The 18,434-nt window shown below is 45.0% G+C and overlaps 1 protein-coding gene across 1 annotated transcript in view; it reads right to left on the bottom strand.

Annotated features, from left to right (window-relative positions):
* ROCK1 (Rho associated coiled-coil containing protein kinase 1) overlaps positions 1 to 18,434 on the bottom strand; it is a 3,300,884-nt gene that overhangs the window by 945,010 nt on the left and 2,337,440 nt on the right. The window contains exon 21 of the mRNA XM_069620881.1: positions 14,072 to 14,141. Within this exon, the coding sequence (XP_069476982.1) occupies positions 14,072 to 14,141 (70 nt within the window). The remainder of the gene's footprint in view (positions 1 to 14,071; positions 14,142 to 18,434) is intronic.

Raw genomic sequence — 18,434 nt, forward strand, 5'->3', positions numbered from 1 at the left:
CTCTCCACAGGCCATAACACGCACAGGCTGCTCCCGAACTGGCAGTCGTGCCAGTTCCTGAGCCCCAGTATATTGCGCCGTGCAAGTATCGCCACACCTCCTGTCTCTCCTGATCCCATTACAGCTGCTCAGGTCATGTAGAATGAGTCTGCTGTCTCTGCCACCATTTCTCGTTAGTGGGAGCATGGGAGGCACAGGCTCGCTTCCCTTTGCATCCCAGGGGAACTTTCGGCTCCTCCTCACAACCTCCGAATGGCGCCCCCCCATTTTGGTTGCGATCAGAGCCGTCTTTTCGCTTCCACTCGGCATGCCAGGAGCAACCGAAGACTTTTTTTCCCCCGGTGGGAAAGCGTCCCTCGAATTTTCCCAATGCTTCGTATTCGCCGCAGAATGTATTTCACTCAATTGGATTCCTGAGAAACTTATCAATGATGGATCTGTACGGGAGCTCAGAACAAACACGTCTTGTTCACATATCTGCTGGCCACGCCCCGTCCAGGTACATCCAGTCCCCTGCAGAGAGACTCGGCTATGTGCGCGGGAGTAATCATCTTGAAACTTTCCAGCGGTAAAGACATATTTAGAAATGACAGGTTCAGGACTACTCACAGGCCAGCCTGGTTGTTCATGGGTACTGCAACAATCTTGGAATAGTAACCAAAGCCTCTGTCGTAAAGAGGAGCCTGCATCTCCAAGAGTGAAAGGACCTCCCGTAAAAGAGCCGGGGTCCAGATCTGACGCAGAGGAGGAGAGAACGGTAGAGGCAAAGTAAGAGAAAGACTGAAGCCTGTGGAAACTACAGACAGAATCCATAGGTTGCTGAAAAGATGCTTCCAGGTGTTCTGGAACAAAGCCAAATGCCCCAACCTCCCACCCACAGGCGAGCAGTGTTCCCCGACCTTAACGTCACAGCTTCTTGGCGTCGGAGGCAGGTGCAGAGGAGGGGGAGCGGAAAAACCAGCTCAACGTCCCCTGTGGCTTGCTCCTGCTGTTGTCGCTGAGCGACCTCGTCAGATCTCTGTGTACCGCGGCCCCGAAACCCCTTGAAGCAGGAGAAAGCACTGGGCTTGAACTCAGTCCTACCCTGGGACTGAGGGAATGCTTTCTCACCTGGTTTTGTCAGGATGGCCAAGGACTTGGCGGTTTGAGTGGAGGTTTTCTTTGTCAATTCGCCATCGGTCGACGAATGAAAAAGGTCCACACGCTCGAAGGGCAGATCCACTCCTGCACGTCAGATGAAAACTTAGTGGCGTGTATCCACACCATCCTCCTCATCTCGACCCCAAGGCACATCTCTCTGCCGGCTTTGTTGATATGGGAACTGTGCGGAGTGTGTGGGAGTGTTTTATCGTGTTTGGACGCTGCACTTTTACACTGAGATTTCCTTGTTTGCCTGGATTTACGAACAAGGATTTTCTCACTGTTCACACTGAGGCGGAGCCTAAAGAATGAAATACCCAGACTCCGATGAGAAGCGTTGCAGAGTGTGTGGGAGTGTTTGTCGTGTTTGGTCAGGCTTGGGAGGGAGACCTGTGGCTTCTGCACGGTCTTTAAAAAAAACAGAGCATGGCAGATGGAGCCCAGTTTACAGCCGGTGACTACTTATCCCACGATGAGAAATCAACAGCGACGTTGCAAATCGGCAATCTCGTAGAGTATTATACCTCTCATTGATATCGTTGCAAAAGTAAAACAGTGAGTGAAACAATTTGTCTGACGCATGCAATGGTTGATCTAAATGAGGTCCCGTTTAGTGATTCTAATAACAGTAGTGACTGAGTGATTGTAAAGTCATATTCATCGCATTCAACAATTGATCGAATGGGTCCGTTTCTGATTCCCCCAGGCCTTTTTACAAATAAAAATCACACAGAAGTCTCCCGCTTGCATGTACTCGCTTGGCGTGCGTCAGAGGCCGCGAGATGTGCCATTTGTGAGATGGAGAATGGTGACAAGGTGAATGGAGAGCGGCAGGTCTGGTGTAATCTTAGCACCGATGAACTGAGTATGAGTGTGACCGAAAAAAGTACATCTGACCTGCTTGCAGCAAAACTTCAAACGAATGATGAAATTCTGATGGTCACAGCTGCTGACTTGAACGCAGTGGGTTGTGGAAAACTAATGATCAAAACTGGCGCAGGAGTAAGCATATGTGTATAATTGTTCCAACAAGAATATCTCGTCCCAGTTTTGTGACACAAACACATGTGGCAGGGATGTTGATATTTGGGATGAGCTGAGAATTAACCAAACACATAATCAAACATATAATCAAACTAACTCTCAGATGAAGTGATTAGAAGAAGTATTTCACGCCGCTTAAATTCCTGCATCCTGTGAAGTACCTTATCCTCAAAACGGGATGAAACGACCAAAAAAGTAGTCAGCCCAACCCGACTAAATTCCATAGCCATGGTGGAGACACTTCTATGAGAATTAATACAAATGACAAACAATGTAATCCATAAACAAACAAAAGACAACAGAAGTGAAGTCGTTAAAAAAGCATGCTCACAGCCAACGAAAGCGCACCTAAAATATCCTCATGAATCCGGACCAACTGTCGTCTATATATTCCATCAAGAAAATGAAGAAGGATTGATTCCAGCAGTTTGTCACCCATTGCCTGCTCACAACAGAGAGGGCAGACTTTCTCGCCAAAGGGAACTAACAACCGAAATGTCACACCTAAATCTAGATGTCGAAAGAGTATCAGTAAACACAGGAGGGAAACCATGTCTAAATCCTCTGATTCGTCAAGTGACTCCTTGTTTGCAGTACGAGAGTATCCAAAAGTAAGGCGCCGCATTCAAATGGAAAGGGAACAAATTAAGATGGCTCCACAATGGACACAACTATTAAACACATTGTACAAAAAGTGATTGCGGATCTTAACCCTAATATCATGTCATCTTTAACAATCTCTGTTGCTCCGTTTCTAAAGCTATATGAACAACTGAATGATAATGCACTGTTAAATTCCAAAATGGTGAACATGGAATTGGAACTAGTAGCAAATAAATAAAAAAATCAGTGACAAATGAGAATGGCAGAGTGGAAACGGCTTTAAAACTACTAATGGAACAAATAAAAAATAACTCTGAGGATAAAAGGCTACTGGCTGAGGTAGTTCGGGAAGCACTCTCGTTACTGAAACAAAGGTAAAACGAGACAGCCCCCAGAGATGCCAGTATTACCTGCAGTATGTTCTCTGAAGAGCAAAAGAATAGCTTTCCGGAGTTGACCACCCGGGGTGCTTGACAAAAACCGCTGAGTTGACTGGTCCTTCCATCTTACCATCTACATCAGCAAGTGCAGAAGGCATAATTGGCAACCCTTCGGTTGATCTGAATATCAACTCGCCTCCTTTGACGGAGCCAGTAACAATGATCAACACAAATGAAAATGGTAACGTCAAAGCTAACAACGCTCTAACAGATGCAAACAAAGAAGAAATGATTTATTCTATCTTTTATTCCCTCAAATCCGGAGTGACTAAAAGACAGGTGAATAAGAATCCACCAAGCAAAAAAACGAAAAATCAGCAAAGAGGGAAGGCTTGTTATGTGAATAGCTCCAGAAAATTCCTAAGAAACATAAAAACACTTAGCATTAATGGTATGCTGGCAAAAGCCGTAAAAAATAAAATAAGTAAATAAATAAATCAGAATATACAAGAAGACCAACTCGCAAGTAATTCTGGTAAACCACAGCAAACAGAAATGCACGAACAAGTGTCCTCTGAAGCGGATATAATAGTGAATCTTTTAAACTTATCCACTTATGAAACAGATGAGGAGGAAAAGATCAAAAGCCACTGTCATACTGAAAAGAATTTGATTTATATTGACCCTGAGGACAAAAAGCTAGAACCTGAGCCTCAACACTCCAACATGCAGCAGAAAGCTCGCCATCTAAGAGTATGTGAAATTGTTTGAAATCGAGATCTAAGTAAGGAATTCGAAATTCATACATGTACCAGCGATACAAGCCTCTAAATTTTTTACACATTAGATGAAAAAAGAGCAATGGTTAAGGCACAAAGCCTGTAAAGGAACCCGTCTTTGGAACATAATCACTCTTCATTGCCAAGAAAAGAACTTAACACAAATAAAAACCAAGCACCTGACGTTCGATACCGTAATATACAGCACCATGATGATACACATTCAGCTGGACTAGGCAATTCTAAATCACCTGGCTCTGGCTGGAGTGGAAAACTTAATCTGCAGTATTCCAGAAAAGATACTCATAAAAACAAACAAATAATGCGATATAACCACGCTCTACTATTGGAACGCATACTTTCTGTAAAAGATGGTCTCATTCTTAACAGAACGAATGTATTGCAACTATTGCACCATGTCCCACATTTGCAAATGTTGGTGGCTGATGACATCAAAACAGTCGAATTTTTGGAGGACTCAAAACATGATTGCGTAATTCTACATATACAATCGTCCTTAATCAGTGAAATGATATTAAACGCTGCATCTCTCATTAATCCTCTGGGCTTTGATATTAAAGATATTGGAGTACGTGGCAAAAATGGTGAAGAATCACAAATTTCTACTAGTGGTGATCATGCCGCGCAGCAGAAAAGATAACAATAAGAACTCGCAATCAGAGAAATATCCAAACTTCAAGAGATCAGCAATGCTGGCCTGCACATAGAATGCTGTGGCGGATATTGTGAACTCTGAAGTGCAGAAAAAAAGTATTGCCCATGGAAGAGCTGATAAGAATTACAAATCGTACCTAATCAGAACCAATGCCTGGAAAAAAACAAAAAGGTGGCAGCTCAACCTGATGAAGAGAACTATGAAAAATGGAATTGGATTGCAGGAACTCTGGCTGGAAGTAATAACAGTTAACATAAGACATCTGAAAAAGAGAAAGCAGTTTGCATTGGCACGTGGAATCCAAGAAGGCATGAACATCTCTTTAACAAAAACAATGCCGATTTAAGATCGGTAGACATTTTGAATCTTTAAGAAACCGGTCTAGTTGAGGCACCCATTGCAGAGGGGTACGAGATTGGCTATAATCCAGCAATAAAAAGATCCAAGGGTCGCCCCATGGCAGGTTTATTAATGTTGATCAAAAAAGGAAGTGGTTGTCAATCGGTCAGTACTAAGAACCATTCTCCGTATATAGTGGTCCTACTAAGTGTACCGGAACATCTAAAGCTTATTGGGACTCACATGCACATAATAAATGTCTATTTGCAACCCTTGTCGGTAGGACTGATGCCATTTGTTGACCACATTTGTGAGATAATCAACAGTATTAAAGCAACAGAGTCAAAGGCGAATATGTTAACATGTGGAGACTTGAACATTGTATACACGTCAATGCTTTGCATAAAGAAAAAATAGGAAGACCTAAATCAAATGTCAGAGCAGCCGACAAATGGCTCTAAGAAATGGATGCGTGGGAACTATCCATGCTAAACGTAAATCATAAAGGAGATATACCACCAAAATCCACTTGGCAAAGAAATAGACAAGAATCAATCATTGATTATATCTTTGCATCAGAGCGAATAGCCAAGTACGCATCCGCCATGCATGTAATCCAGATGGAACAAAGCGACCACAACTTGGTCAAAATACCCTTGCAAAAAACATCTCTAACTGTCCAAAGAAATCTCATACAAAAACTGTTGGTTGAACCAGGTCATAAAAGGCTAAGGCTTGACGATGTAAAAGTGGACAAAATGATAATACTACTTCAATCAGACATGTCAAAGAATCAGAGTGACCAAATCAATTAATGGGCACTAGTAGACCAATATAGAGAAAGCTCAATTGGCCTAGGCAAACTGATGTTTAAAAAACGCCAAGTAAGAAATCATGATGTGGCAACAAGAAAAAGAGACCTATGCAAAACAATAAGAGACATTGGGAAGAGCGTTACACAGTTTCGAACACATGAAATCAAAAAAGCTAAACCAGGCGATAAAAAATGGATAATCTCTCATAGGCACCATCTTATATCAACAAGATGCCGAGGCGATGATGACAACTATTGCCAATAAAAATATGAGAGACTTTTGGAAATTGTTAAATGATACTTCAGCTCCACAATCTGCCATAACCAGTAACATGGTCTTAGAATCCCAGTGGATTCATCACTATAGATCAGTGTTTGCGAAGCACGACAAAATAAAAGATCCAAAATTGCCAACCTTGGTACGATGGGACATCAAAATGGAGATTAAGGATATCTTGCAAAATATAAAGTAAATTTGTTTGTCGAGAGCTCCCAGCCCCGACGGGCTCACCAATGCGATATTTAAACAGAATCCTGAGAAGTGGGCTAACTTCTGTTATTCTCTATTTGGATTGATCTTAAATAATTGCCAGTTTCTGGAAACATGGAGGAGCGCAATCGTGGTACCTATTTTCAAAAAAGGACAATGATCATATCCAAAAATGTAACGCCCAATTGCGTTCTTAGATGTAGTTGGTAAGATCTTTTTAACACAAATCGAACAACAATTAACAACATGGGTAAAGTTTTCAGGCAACTGTGATCCAAGACAAACCGGGTTAGTCAAGGGCGTGGGCTGTGGTCTGAATCGTTTGCTAATTAACCTGCTGAAGGTGGAGGTGATTCGACAGGGGAGAAAAATATATTTGGCATTCATTGACCTAGCCCACAGTGTAAATATAGAATTGCTGTGGACCAAATTAGCAAAATGGAATTGCCCGGCAAGCCTGATAACTGCGATAAAAGATCTTCACACCCAAACCGAAATAAAAATTCGGCTTGATTAGGCTTGCACCCTGTCTGCACCTATTGAGACCTTTCACGGTGTCAGACAGGGCTGCCTCCTTGCTGCTATATTGTTCAGCATGTTCAACTATGATATTGGTGAAACATTGGGGAAAGCTGTCGCATTCCCTCCTAAAATCAACAGGCACCATATTGGCTGGATGTTCTATGCAGATGATTTGGTCCTGTTGGACGTGCCTCCCATTGGATTACAACATAAGCTGTCCGCACTAGAAGAATACGTCGGATCCAACGACTTGAAAATAAATCCTGCCAAATCCGAAATTTTGATCCTGCAAGATCTAAGAAGGAAAAATAGAGTCGCCAAAAGAAATGTATGCAGTATTTGGGGAAAGAACCCCTGAGGAGTGTGAACAAAACTCTCTTATCTTGGCATGTGGATAAATAGTAGTATTAATGATGGCCCATGGGTACAAAATGCAAAGGACAAATGTAAGCAACTAGCAGGTCAAGGTCTAAACATAAATATGACATACGGCAAGTTCTCGCTGAAACCTGTGATTGTGCACTATAAGCAGAAGGTCGAGCCTGCCTTGATACACAGCGCTGAATGTGCACTGGGCTCTTCACACACATTGTGGACATTTCTGGAGAACACATTTTGGAGAAGAGTATTGAAACTGCGGAGAGGTGTCCCGACAACATGTATAGGATACGAGCTGGGACTGATATCCATCAACGCAAGAGTTGTATGGAACCTGCTGTCGACTTATAGAAAGATAACTGCAGAAGATCAAGCCCCTCAGTTTCATATTCTTAATGATCTAATAAAAGAGAACAAGGAAACAATCCCATGGCGATGGGCAAACGTCCTTATGCAACTGAACACAGACAGAGCGAATCTAAAAGACAATCCAAATGCAGTGAAAAAGAAACTGTGGCAACGAGATTGGGCGAACATTGTGGAGATGAGAGCAGATCACAGGTTGAAGAAAAATGCTGCTCCAGAAGTAAAAGTAGTGAACACGATACCAGGCTACCTCGAGAAATCTCCTAATCCAAAACACAGAACAACAATGATGAAATTTCGACCAAATCAAAACAAACAAATCAGTTTCAGACAAAAAAAACAATTTCTCTAAAGAAGCAAGACTTATTGCCCGATATTAAATGCAGACTATGTAAAAATGCAGACGAAACTTTAAAGCATTTAACCCTTTGTTGTCCTGCACTTCGATCGTTAAGAACAAGACACTTGGGTACTTTTATAAACAACAGACCATCAATGCGTGGGGAGGATTGGTGGGTGGCTCTCGCAACAGAATCAAACAAAAAAGTGTCTTATGCGTTAACTTCTTACTTGGATCAAATGGATTTGATAATAACAAAGCTGTAATAAATTAGGGAAAGAAATAATTATGTTAACGAAAAGAAGTATGAGATGAGTTGTAGATTTTGATGTGTGAATGGATGACAATGTAACTGTACACATTTGTTAAAAATCGGAATAAACTAAAAGAAAATATGGGAGACTGAAGACTGCATGAGGTCCTGCGCAATGGCCCAGGCATCTTGCAGACAGGCCTTGAAGGAGGCTTGCTTGTCTGAAGGGAGATTGGGCACAAATTCCTGCCTGAGCTCCCGCCACAGCTTCTGGTTAGCTGTAGCCAAGAGGGCATCTGCGTTGGCTTGCTGCAGATGCAGTCCTGTGATGGAGTAACAGCGCTTTGTCCTCCTTAGAGAGGCAACTGGAGGTAGCTCCCGTGGAGGAAGACGCCAAAGTCTATGGTTTAAAATACAAGGAGGCTGCAGCCACTACAGAGGAATGGGGCTGCGGGTGGGAGGTAAGGAGGATTGGCTCCCCGTCCGTCAGCCTAAACCTGCGCACTGTCTCCTCCCTCCTCCTCCTGTGAATTCTGGTGCTTCTACAGCCATTCCTTCTCGTCCTTTCCTCTTTTCTCCCTTGACCAGGTCTCTAGACAAGTTCAATCTATGAAAGCCTTGTCAAAATAGGTTTTTCCTTGCTCTTCCAAAACCTTCAAGGACCATATTGACACCCTCGATCCTGCCCTGGCTGATTTCTGCAACCTCTCCTTTGCCTCAGGAGCCTTCCCTTCCCCCCTGAAGCACTCTTGTGCACCCTAATCTCAAAAACCCCACAGCTGACACTTCTTGCCCAGCTAACTATCGCCCAATCTCCATCACCCCCTTTCTGGGCAAACCCCTAGAAAAGCAGCTTTACCTTCACTCTGATTCTGTTGGTTTTCTCCACGACCATCAATCTGGCTTTAGAGCTTCCAGAAGCAAGGGAACTGCTCTCCTGAACATCCGTGAAGATCTCTCTCCAACCTTGACTCTAACATCCCCTCTTGTCCTCATCCTACTTGATCTCTTCTGCCGTCGACACAGTCAACCATACCATTCTGCTCAACCATCTCCATGAACTCCTGTGTATCAGCGATCAGGCTCTGGCCACGGTGACCTCTTTCTTCTCTGTTCGACCCTCTCAGGTCCAACTCGGGTCCTTCCTTTCATCCATCTCCCTTTCTACCTGTGGTGTTCCCCAGGGGTCTCACCCTGGCTTTTCAACCAATACCTGGCTTATAACATCGCCATTTTCTGCTCCCACTTTCCGTGCTATGCTGATGACTCATTTTCAGGCTTCCCTCTGCCACCTCCTCTCCTTCTCTCATCTCTGATTGCCTATCTGCCATTCAGGATTGGTGAGCCGCCAACGATCTCTGCCTGAATGACAGCAAGACAGAGATCCTCCTCATCAGCACACTCTCACTCCCCTTTCCTCTCCTCTCCTCTCACTCTCTGGCTGGCCACCCTTGGCACTCCTCCTACCCCTACCTGAGAGGCCAACCACCTCTGGGTCATCTTTGACTTCACAATTTCCTTCTCTGCCAACATCTCTGATGACTCTAAAAAGTCAAACTTCCTACTGCACCTCCTCAGAGGTATTCTGCCTGGCCTCTCCTTCCCCCAGAAGCTCACTTGCTCTCGAGCCCTGGTTCACTCTAGGTTGGACTATTGTAACAGCCCTTTCTAAATCTACCTGCTTCTACTCTCCGCCCTTTGCAACTTATCCAGAACAGGACAGCAAGACTTGTCCTGGGCCTCAAGCCCTGGGATCATATCTCTCCAGCCCTGAAATGTCTCCACTGGCTCCAAGTGGCTGCAAGGAATATATTCAAAGTCCTTTGTATTGTCCACAAGGGTTTCTGGGGCCTGGGTCCAATATACATTGAGCTGTCTCTTCGTAAATACCTTGCTTCTCGAGCTCTTCGCTCCTCTAACTCTCTCATTGTCAGTCGTTTTTCAAAGAAACAAGCTGGGGTAGATCTTTGTCTTCGGCTGGGGCCTCCCTGCCACTCTGAAATTTGAGAAAAATCATCTCCGGTTTTGGAAGCACCTCAAGACTTTCCTCTTTGCTTCTGCCTTTGCCCCTCTTCTCCCCTGCTGATCTGCTCTCAATTGGTACCGTGCACCTGGCCTACCTTCCGACTTCCAGGCCCAGGTACCTGCTCACCTTGCCACCCACCCGCACTGACTCCTGGCAATCCCTTGCACTGGGGCCTGTATCTGTAACTATACAGATATATATAACTATATAACTATAACTATACTATATAATATATAAGCAAAATGTTTTCTGCTCTTACCAGACTCACCCCGTCTGTTGCCTTAAACCTAGCACTTACCACCTGCTGGCTGCACTACCACTGTTTGTGGCTTGTTATTATTTATTTATTATTTATCTGTATTCCTTTGCTCTACACTTTCCACTTCTCCCCCTTCCATACATTTTTCTATCTCCCATGCACTTGCGCGTTCTCAAAGTCAGTGGGCCTAGTAAGATCGTTGTTTGTTCTCCCTTGTTCCCCTCCCTTGCCTTGTCACGCTCGGAAACACTTGTTTACGAGCGCGATCTAGAATATCAATTCAATCTTGGTGTTGGCCGTAGGCTTCTCCCAGAACCTTTACGCCAACTGCAGGACATCCTTCTGGAGGGGGATGCCAGACCGGACCGTGGTGCGTTTCACCAAGACCTCTGCTAGCAGACCCGACTCTTGGGGGGCTTCCTCGGGCAGAGGGACCCCCAAGAACTCCACCAGGCCCTGAAGGCGGTCATGAAAGGCCTTAACGGATGCAGAGGATTCATCGTCCTGGGTTTCATAGTCATCCTCGTCGCCATCGCCCCCCCCCCCTTTTCACAGATCGAGGGGAATCCGGGTCGTGGGACACAGGTGCCAGAAGGGTCCCCCCAGATCCAGAGCTGGAGACAGGTCCAACAGCTGTTGAGGGGGGAGGCGTTGGTGGTACAGAAGGGGGTGGAGGAGTCAGAACGACTGAGAGGGCCTGAACTGGTGGAGGGACCGGTACGGGGAGCGCATGAGAACCCAGAGGAGGAGGCCGGGCGGCACCGCCTGCAAGATGACCTCCTTCACAATGACCTTCAGGAGCCCCTTCATTTGAGGGCAATGCATCAGGATGACAAAGCACTCTAAGAAGCAGTCCTCACAAGCCACTTGGCCCCTAGGGGCCCAGTCCCCCGCTCCTGGTCAAAGCGCAGAGGCGCCTGGTGCATGTGGCGGTAGGGCTGAGATGGATAGATGTATCCCTGAGTAGACAAAAAGCCTGAACCATTGGATCTGCTGCCGCTTCTAGAAGAAAGGGGGCTGGAATCATCCTGCAAAGCCCATTCGAGGGGCAAAAGCACTTGCGGCCCTAAGCTGGATCCAAGATGACCACCGCCCTGACAGGCTCCGCCACATGCCGACACATGCCGCTGCGCCGTTTTGAAGCCTTGCGCCACACCCTGGGCGGAAGGGCACAGAGGCCTCAGACACGAGAGGATACAGCTTGGTCTTGCACCAGAAGCAGAGGTGTCGACCTTGGAGATCACTCTGGTAGGTGCTGAGCCCACAGTCAGGGGGCAGGTAGTCGTAGCGCCCTGACTCACGACCTTGGAGCGAGCTCCGGTAGGGTAACGCACTTGGCACCTGTGTCAGTAGTCGTGCTGGGGACAGACGCTTGGAGGTGGCTCTCGATGATCCCTTACCCCCCCTGGGGTAAAAGAAGAGGACGAACCTGATCGCCCTTCGAGGACAGCCTAGTAGGGCCCTGTGCCCTTCAGCTTTGGAGTCAGTATCCTTAGGGGCTCGGGCCTGCCAGAACCTGAATCCGCGGACCCCCGATCTGTGGGAACCCCAGGGAAGGAGTCGCCACGCTGTGGAGCAGTGCTGAACAAAGGGCCTTACCTTGTTTTGACAAGAGGTCCTGGAGACGAAACCCTTAAAATGGGGCAGAGGAGAAATAAGGAAGATCTCCCTCCACCGTGACAAGCTAGTCTTCAATGCCCTGTGACCGAGAGTGCTGCAAGCCGAACACGCGTCCCAGCGGTGGTCGGGCACCAAACACTCAAGACAGAGTGCATGGGGGTCTGAGGCCAGGAACGAGTGGTCGCATGAGGCACATCTCATGAATCCTACTGCGGCCGACATGCGCCGGCGGAGGCGAGTCACCGAAGGGAAGTGAAATAAGGATTGAAAAAACAAATGGGGAGCAAGCAGAAAGCTAAAAAAGTCTATGCGCTGGCTGCCAGGTCCGACACCGTCCACGCGGAAAAAGGGACTGATGTGAGGTGCCGGAGGGAGGGTCCTTGGCAGGGCGTTCCCACGACAGAGGCAGCCCCTGCATGCACTACTCTAAATTTAAAGGGGAAGCTCAAATGGTCACTGCCAAATGTTGAGGTACCGCCACCATGTTGGGGGACGCCCACAAGGATGGAGGAAAGGGGACGGGACGTACGAGTGCACTTATTTTCGGAACTATTTTTGTATGAACTGAAAACAGTATCCAGAGAGAGATCTAAAGGATAATTGGCCTTGCATGGCCTTAGCTGAGAGGCTGTGGCTTTGGCTTATGTCTTTATGTTGTTTTCTCTACAGTGATAGGGCCAGATGGTGATTAGGTTTGGACTGAGGACTATTTTTGATTTTGACGACAGACGAGCACCCTTAGTATTAGTTTTGTAGGTGGGGTAAATCCCCATTAACAGTAGGGATAGATAGGCATTTTTCTTTTTAGTTTAATAAACACCCTTGAAATTGTCATCCTTGAGTCAGACTCCTTCATGGGGTTTACCAGAAACCTTAGACTTATAGAATTTAGTGACTTAGGACGAAGGAGAATAAACGACTTTCCTCCTTACAATGTTGTTTCTAATGAATTAGTCCCTGCTGCTGAGCGTAGTGGAAAAAAGGAAAAAAGGATGTCAAGGGACTCAACCGGCTCCAAATATAAACTGCCCATGACGTCACATCCAGAGTCAAGGGAACCAAAGATAATGAGGGAAGTTGACACAGAGCCGGACTATGCCCCGTGGTGGCAGATTTTTTCTAATTTAGACTGACTTTTCTAAGATGAGGAAACTGTGGGCAAAAGGGATCCCTTGAAAACCATGACCAGAAATATTTTGTAGAGTAGAGGACCTGACTCCAGTCCACAGTTCTACATTAGACTATGAACTGAACATCCCACTCTCTGGATTGTTTTTCCTTGAACTTCTGCACCGTTATATTGAGAAATATCCCTGTTTACTCATAGTCTCACCCGGATAGGTCGTTTAAGGCTTATTACAACCTCAGTGTTACAATCACATAAACCATAGATGGATGCAACCAGTTTCATCTCAAGTCTTCAGTTGATACCTTTATCAAAGAAAGCAAACACTTGTCTAGAATATGTACATTAATTATCGAAGGGAAGCTATCCAAACGTTTCTGGAATATTGTGAAAGAGTTATACATTTTAGGGATTGGATTTTATAGAGGAATCCACCTACTTCCTCCTGGAGAGCAAAAGTAATCTTGATAACTCAAGAAAATAATACTGGTATAACATTTGCGTGTGAAAGGACAGATGGATCGCACTATAATCTGTTTTTGTGATCTAGAAACTGTAGTACTGGTGTGGAAGGTCTTAAAATGGATAACATTTGCAGCAAACAAAGTGGCCTTCCACTTATTAATAGACAGATAGAATAAATATTGGCTGCTATGTCACTCCTGGAGAAAGTGTTGCCAAGGACACAGACAGAGGCAGCCTGGAGCACCACAGATGACTCAGTGAATGCTTAAAGATTCCCAATCAAGTCTGCCCCTGAAACTAAAGAAGTGGACTCTGTAAGAGAAAGGTATGAATTAAAAGTAAATGTCTTCCAGTCCTGCATACAATTAACAAAGGACAGTTTGGATAAACAGAAAAAGCAATATCATTTCTCCTGCAAATTTAGTTACAGGTCAGATGAACACAAACTTACTGAAAAATACTGTTCAGCTTCAAGTTGGTCTTGCAGTTCCCGCATCTGCCCTTCATTACCCCGATATTGCCTACACAGAAATAAAAAACGTCAATATTTAAATAATGCAAATACTCACAGAAAGACAAATTATTTTTCAGATATACAAGTTTCTACAACTGCACAACCACATACGATGGAAAGGGGTTCAAAGAAACGAATGGATTGAGTCCTGACAAGACAGTACTGGATAATGTTTCAAATAGCTAAGAGGTCAGAAGATATATCACCCCAATTAGGTGCAAAGCAGTCAACATCTTCGAGATGTTTGTATGTGTCCTGGGAACTGTGTCATCATGATGCTGTGCATAGTTCAGAGGCACGTAGAAACCAGAAAATAATGATGCTCATGGCAAAAGAAACTATCCCCAGAACAGCCATCTTTCAAGAATGTAACCATTTTATTTATTGTGCATTTGTAAGGCGTTTATACATCAATTAAATTGTGTATCAAAGTGCCCTGAACCATGGTTCACAGTAGCCCTAAGCTTTGAATGCTTGTGAATGAAGGGGAGACAGGGAATACACCAAGGATCCAATGCGCCGTGACTTGCAGGGGGCTGGGAAGACTGATTTAGAACCTTGTTGGATGTGGAAAATTGATCCTGTAAGGAGCAACTGCTATCAAACAGATAATCTCAACCACAGCCTATTTTCAAACAGTGCTTTATGTCTCAGCTTGCTGGGTTGTCTGCTTAACAAGCTCCAGCTTATCCAGAACTTGGCCACTTAGCTTGCTAGTAGAGAAAATGTGTTGAGGCATAACGCAAGTAATCTACCTTGTACCTTTATGCAAGATGCACACTCTTTATAACCTCTACACCAGACCCCTGTTCCGTATTCTGGACTCACTGGGCATCTCGTATACCAATTACGCGGATGACACCCAGGTGCTCATACCCCTATCGGGAGACTATCGCACTGATACAGATACCCTCAACATCATCTACTCCACCATTCAATCCTGGATGGCGGATAACTGGCTCTGTCTAAACAGTTAAAAAACCGAACTCCTGCTGATCGGGTCCCCTCTTACACTGAGCAAACTTGACAAAGAGAATCAGGCCTTCAATATAGACAACACCCCCATCGCAGTATCACTAACCATTAAGACTCTAGGAGTATACCTAGAACCTAGCATGACCATGGATAGGCAGGTCAATGCTATAGCCTCCTCAGCAGCATACCATTCCAAACTGATCAATGCTATTAGGCCTTTCCTCACTCAACAGAACTGCATTACCATAGCCAGAGCTATCATTGGCTCCAGGCTTGACTATTGCAATGCCCTCTTCATCGGTACCTCCCAAAGAAACCTGGCCAAACTCCAGATTGCCCAGAACAATGCCTTAAGGGCCGCAACAGGCATTTCACGTAGAGAACACATCTCTTTGGTCAGGAGAGAGGCACACTGGCTACCCATCAAAGAAAGGGTTATCTTCAAAACCCTTGCCCTAACTCATAAATGTCTTCATGGACTCGCTCCTCCCTATCTTGAACAAAGGATTCACAAACAAACAGCGTCCAGACCCTCCAGAGCCGCCTATGCCAATCGCATCCTGACTCCTCACACGCGTAGAGTGCGTGCTGGGGGCTCGAGCTTCCCAACTATGGCAGCCTCTCTCTGGAATAACCTACCAAATGAGATCAGATCAATTGAATCCCATGCTGCCTTCCGCAAGGCACTAAAAACTAGGCTTTTTGTCTAGAGGGCTTCCCTTTGTATGATCCCTGTCATATGTTCCTGCATTGAATGATACACTGTATAATACTGTTATGTAACTGTACCAACCAAAGCCAATGTTATATACTTTTTGGCCGCTTATTGTAACCCTCAAGCAAGCCTTCTTAAGTATCCTTGACAGCGCCTCTATGCCCGTGGGCTGTAGCGCGCCCTACAAATGCAAAATAAATAAATAAAATAGCCTTTTAAGTCAAGCCTTGCCCTATTAAACCGAGTGTCGGTTAGAATTGGTATATTTGCGCTTCAAATTAGGGTTTGCAATCCGAAAGTAGTTTTCTACTCCAGATGTATGTTCAGTGCCCTCTGAAAGTAGATACCTCCTAGGCCTCTTAAAATGCTCTGAAGATCATGGTATTAATCCACTGTTTTGGCAAGTCCACTGACTCAAAGTCAGGCAGTGCATTATATTAAACATACTCGCTACAATCTACATGTTCTTTATCCTTTATCAGAGCAAACTTCTCTCAATATTACCCTGTCCATATGATTAGTAATTCAGTTAGCTTTTCAGGAGGGGAAATGGGTTCCACCTGGTTTCTTGACCAATTAGGGTAGACTATACGAATCTATAGCACTTCTGATCTGATCAGGTGCGAGATTGGCATTCAAGACTAGGAAAAAGAATTGCCTTCAACACCAGGATCTTTATGTAGCATTCAAATTCTGAGTTGTTTCACTTGAGTTTACAGTGAGCCAGCTGTGAAACATAGAAGTAGCAGCTTTGTAATACATTTGTAAGTGGAATCACGAATTCATAGTCGGAAAGAGACTCACGTGAACTTTTAACAACTTAGTGTGGTTGTCACAAGGATGGGCACCACATTTGCGCCAGGGGGTTGGAGAGCCTTATTTTGAGATCGGTGTGTGGAACGGCTAGGATGCAGGGGTATTTGAGGCCCAACAATCTAAACAATGACCGAAATGTTGTCTAAGGTCTTGAGACCAAGTTTTGCCCGGCTTTTGGAATGGCAAACATCCTTTGAGGTTGAGTAAAGGCCATGGATTGTTTGCAGTCTATAATGGACTTTATGCACTGGATCCATTTGGATGGGATCAGGACAAAATCCATCTAGAGGACCAACGCTCGGTCAGAGGAAGCCTTTTTCGGTGTTGGTCCTCTCATAGGTAATCAACATGACAAAGACATACACTTTCTGCAAAAGGAGAAAGTTAGAGCCGGAAACTAGCAGTGTTGGAATAAACATGGGGATGTGATGAAGCAGGAGAAGTATTGGAAATTATTGTTCAGAATTGGTATATCAATTATGAATTCAACAGAGCACAGCCAAACCTAGATTTGTATTCCTACCAAGACGGAGCCTCAGCCATATATCCTAAACTAGTCATACATCCCGTCCCCTTTACTCCATCCTTGTGGGCATTCTCAGGCATGGGAATGGTACCACAACCGTTTGGAAGCTTAAAAAAAGAGCTTCCCCTTCAAATTTGGCATAGCACGTTGGGGCACAGCCCCCGGGTGTGGGACCGCCCAGTACTAGGATGACCAGATATTCAAAATAAAAAAATGGGACAACTACAACAACCCCTCCTCCCCAGCTGTGTCGCTGGTGGAATCACACAGTAAATAATAAGTACTTTCCAATGCCCGCACTGCCCCTTGACATATAAACTCTGCTGTTTTACCTGTAAATGTAAGCATGAAAAAATAAAGTTGCCTTTGTTTAGACTTTAACAAAATATATATATTTTTATTAACCTTTACATTGAATTACAAACATCATGCAACAACTAACCCCCTCCCACCCAACTCCCCCATCCCACTAGTCAGCCTATCCCCTTCCATTGTCATACACATCCAGACACTTATTTTAGTATGCCTCAATTGCCGGGTCCCTGGTTCCCTCTTCTGCCGGTCGGACCAGTTATTCCTCAAGGGACCTTTCTTTTGCTGTAGAGAAAAATTCTTGGAGCAATGATCTCCATAGTTCTATGTCACAGTTACCATTGCCTTGTCCCGTTTGGGCCGTGCTCTGCCATACCGCTGTCTCTGCCCGTGTCCATTTTTGGAGGTACCTCTACCACAACTGTGCGTCTTCGATCCCATTGCTATTCTGTGTTTCGCTAAACATACCCCAAGTCCCTCAGTTTGGCGACATGCAACATGTGTTTTGGTCGTGGAAAGATGCCCAATAAGCATGCCGCGGGGTATTGTATGTCCAATTTTATGGCTGTCTTTGCCATCATCTGTGCGATTTCATCCCAGAATCGCTGAATTTCCCTGCAAGCCCAGAACATGTGTACCATGTCAGCGTTAGCGGAACCACATTTTGGACAGTGTTGCTCAGTTGCATTAGCAAAGCATGCAATTTTCTGGGGAGTTAAGTACGCTCTATGGGTCACGTACAACTGCATGAGTGTAGCCTCGCGTTCCTGGATACTTTTTTGTGATATGAGAGCACTCGCTCCCATTTACTGTCTGTGAACTGCTCTTGCAAGTCCTTTTCCAAATGCTGGCGCGTCTGCCACATCTGGCCTTTCGGTTGGATTATAAACAGTTGAGAGTTTCGACACTGTGTGGCCTCCCTTATGAGGTATCATAGAAAATTTCAATTGCCTCCT

Source organism: Ambystoma mexicanum, chromosome 5q, assembly GCF_040938575.1.
Source record: "Ambystoma mexicanum isolate Mex_15411 chromosome 5q, UKY_AmexF1_1, whole genome shotgun sequence".
Classification (NCBI taxonomy): Eukaryota; Metazoa; Chordata; class Amphibia; order Caudata; family Ambystomatidae; genus Ambystoma; species Ambystoma mexicanum.